Source organism: Otolemur garnettii, unplaced genomic scaffold (assembly GCF_000181295.1).
Source record: "Otolemur garnettii isolate 467f Iridium unplaced genomic scaffold, OtoGar3 scaffold02639, whole genome shotgun sequence".
NCBI classification, from domain to species: domain Eukaryota; kingdom Metazoa; phylum Chordata; class Mammalia; order Primates; family Galagidae; genus Otolemur; species Otolemur garnettii.
In genome coordinates this window covers 1-2,311 of record NW_003855034.1, presented here as the reverse complement: position 1 = coordinate 2,311, position 2,311 = coordinate 1, and the positions used below count along the sequence as shown (strand labels likewise).

Here is a 2,311-nt window from a genome sequence, read left to right as displayed (position 1 = left end):
GGAGCATTGACGTGTGGTGGATCGTGCACGATGGTGGCACGCTCATGCTGCTGCCCTTCCTCCTGCGCCAGCACAAGGTGGGTGGCAGGGGCGGCTCCCAGCAGCTCCGAGGCTGAGCAGGTGCCTGCTCCCCAGGTGTGGCGCAAGTGCCGGATGCGCATCTTCACAGTGGCCCAGGAGGACGACAACAGCATCCAGATGAAGAAGGACCTGCAGACGTTCCTGTACCACTTGCGGATCAGCGCCGAGGTTGAGGTGGTAGAGATGGTGAGCGCAGGCCCAGCTACAGGAATGCAGCTTGTACCCCTCTTTGGCACCTGGCGTGGCCACAGCACGCTGCTCACTCCCAGGGAGCAGCTCGGTGCCTCCCTGTGCTGTGTGCCTGGACACCCTTGGGCCCCTGTGCAGGGCCCCACATTGCATGGGAAAATTGCTTTTTGGGGGGGGAGAGGGACAGAGTATCACTTTGTTGCTCTCAGTGGAGTGCTGTGACATCCTGGCTCGTAGCAATGTCAAACTCTGGGGCTCAAGTGATTCTCCTTGTCTCTGCCTGCCAGGTAGCTGGAGCTACAGGCACCCACCATAACACCCTGCAATTTTTAGAAACAGGGTCTTGTTCTTGCTCAGGCTGGTCTGGAACCCATGAGCTCAGGCAGTCCACCTACCTACCTTGGCCTCCCAGAGTGTTAGGATTACAGATGTGAGCCACTGCCGAGCCAGGACAACTGCCTTATGCTCATGGCTTTTTAACTGCAAGTGAGAGGGGCATTTCTTCATGTTGTTACTGATGACATTTTAGGTTCCTTGTGTCAGTCCTATGAACTTGATTATTCGTTATTTTTTTTTCTTCTTACTCTGTAGGGATTTTTATTTTTTTATTTTTGGTAACAGGGTCTCACCCTGTGGCCCAGAGCTCCATGGCCACTGCTCTCCACAGCCTCAAACTCCTGGGTTCCTGCGCAACTCCTGCCTGGGCCTCCCAAGGCACTGAGTCTGCAGGCACGAGGCCCACAGATGCAAGGATGTGGCCCTTGTCACCCACTGGGTCTTCTTCTTCCATCCAGCTTTGTATAGTGGGTTTGGGGTCTGCTACTTTGTTGCAAGCACCGGGTTTCCAAGTAATGTTCCTCCTGGTGTGACTTCTGGATTCAGGACCTTGTTTGAACAGGCTTCTGCCTTCCAAGGCTATGGAGTCACTTGTCATAGCTTTTGCTTATGAGGTCCCCACTGTGGAGTTGCCTTGTGCATGTTACTGGTTCGTTTTTGTTTGTTTTTAAACAGTGTCACTCTTGTCACCCAGGCTAGAGTACTGTGTTGTCATAGCTCACAGCAACCTCAGACTCCTGGGCTCAAGCAATCCTCATGCCTCAGCCTCCTGAGTAATGGGACTACAGGTGTCTGCCACCACACCTGCCTAATCTATTTTTAGTAGAACTTGGTTAGCTGGTCTTGAGTTCATGACCTCAAGCTAACCTCCTGCCTGGCCTCCCTGAGTGCTGGGATTATAGGCATAAGCCACTATGCCCAACTGGTGTTACTGGTTTTAATAATCATTCCAATAACATTATTTCCAAGTTATGAAACAAAATGCTGCCTGGCCTGGTGAAGCAAGGCCGAGCCTGTGCACCAGCAGCCCCCACCGAGCTTGTGTCCCAGCCTCCCCACCCCTGCATATCTGCTCCCACGGCGTACCAGCCCCCTCCCTAGTCTGCGTACCAGTGCCCCACCCCTGCCCCTCAGCCCCTGTGGCTAGAGGCTGCATGTGACTCCTGCATGGGGTTTGTCTGTCCTGGAGCCCAGGGCACCTGTGCTTTGGGTCTGTACCCAGAGCAGCAAGTCTGGAGGGATATGTGGGCCAGGGTTAACAGGGATGTTTGGTCTGATGCCTGGTTTTTTATGCTGTGCTGTGGAACTGTCTAGGTTGAAAATGACATTTCTGCGTTCACCTATGAAAAGACTCTGATGATGGAGCAGAGATCCCAGATGCTGAAGCAAATGCAGCTGTCCAAGAACGAGCAAGAGAGAGAGGTGGGTCCAGAGCCTCAAAGCCCCTCCCAGAGTGCGCAAGGCTGCCGAGGCCAGAACTATGGCGGGGAAGGTGGTGGTCAGAGGTGGAGAAAGGGGTGCTGGCTGCCCCCACACACCGACACACAGGCACACAGACACAGATAGATGTAGACATGTAGACACACAGATAAACAAACACACAAAGACATGTACACATGCAGACAGACACGCAGACATGTACACATGCAGACACAGACACCTACACATGCAGACACAGACACCTACACATGCAGACACAGACACA

The 2,311-nt window shown here is 53.6% G+C and overlaps 1 protein-coding gene across 1 annotated transcript; it reads left to right on the top strand.

Annotated features, from left to right (window-relative positions):
- Positions 1 to 9: 9 nt before the first annotated feature.
- On the top strand, positions 10 to 2,059 carry LOC105888445 (solute carrier family 12 member 7-like; the record flags this gene model as incomplete). Its single annotated transcript, XM_012814075.2, has 3 exons — positions 10 to 77; positions 136 to 267; positions 1,921 to 2,059. Coding segments are annotated over exons 1-3 (304 nt in total), but the record flags the coding sequence as incomplete, so codon positions are not given.
- Positions 2,060 to 2,311: the final 252 nt, after the last annotated feature.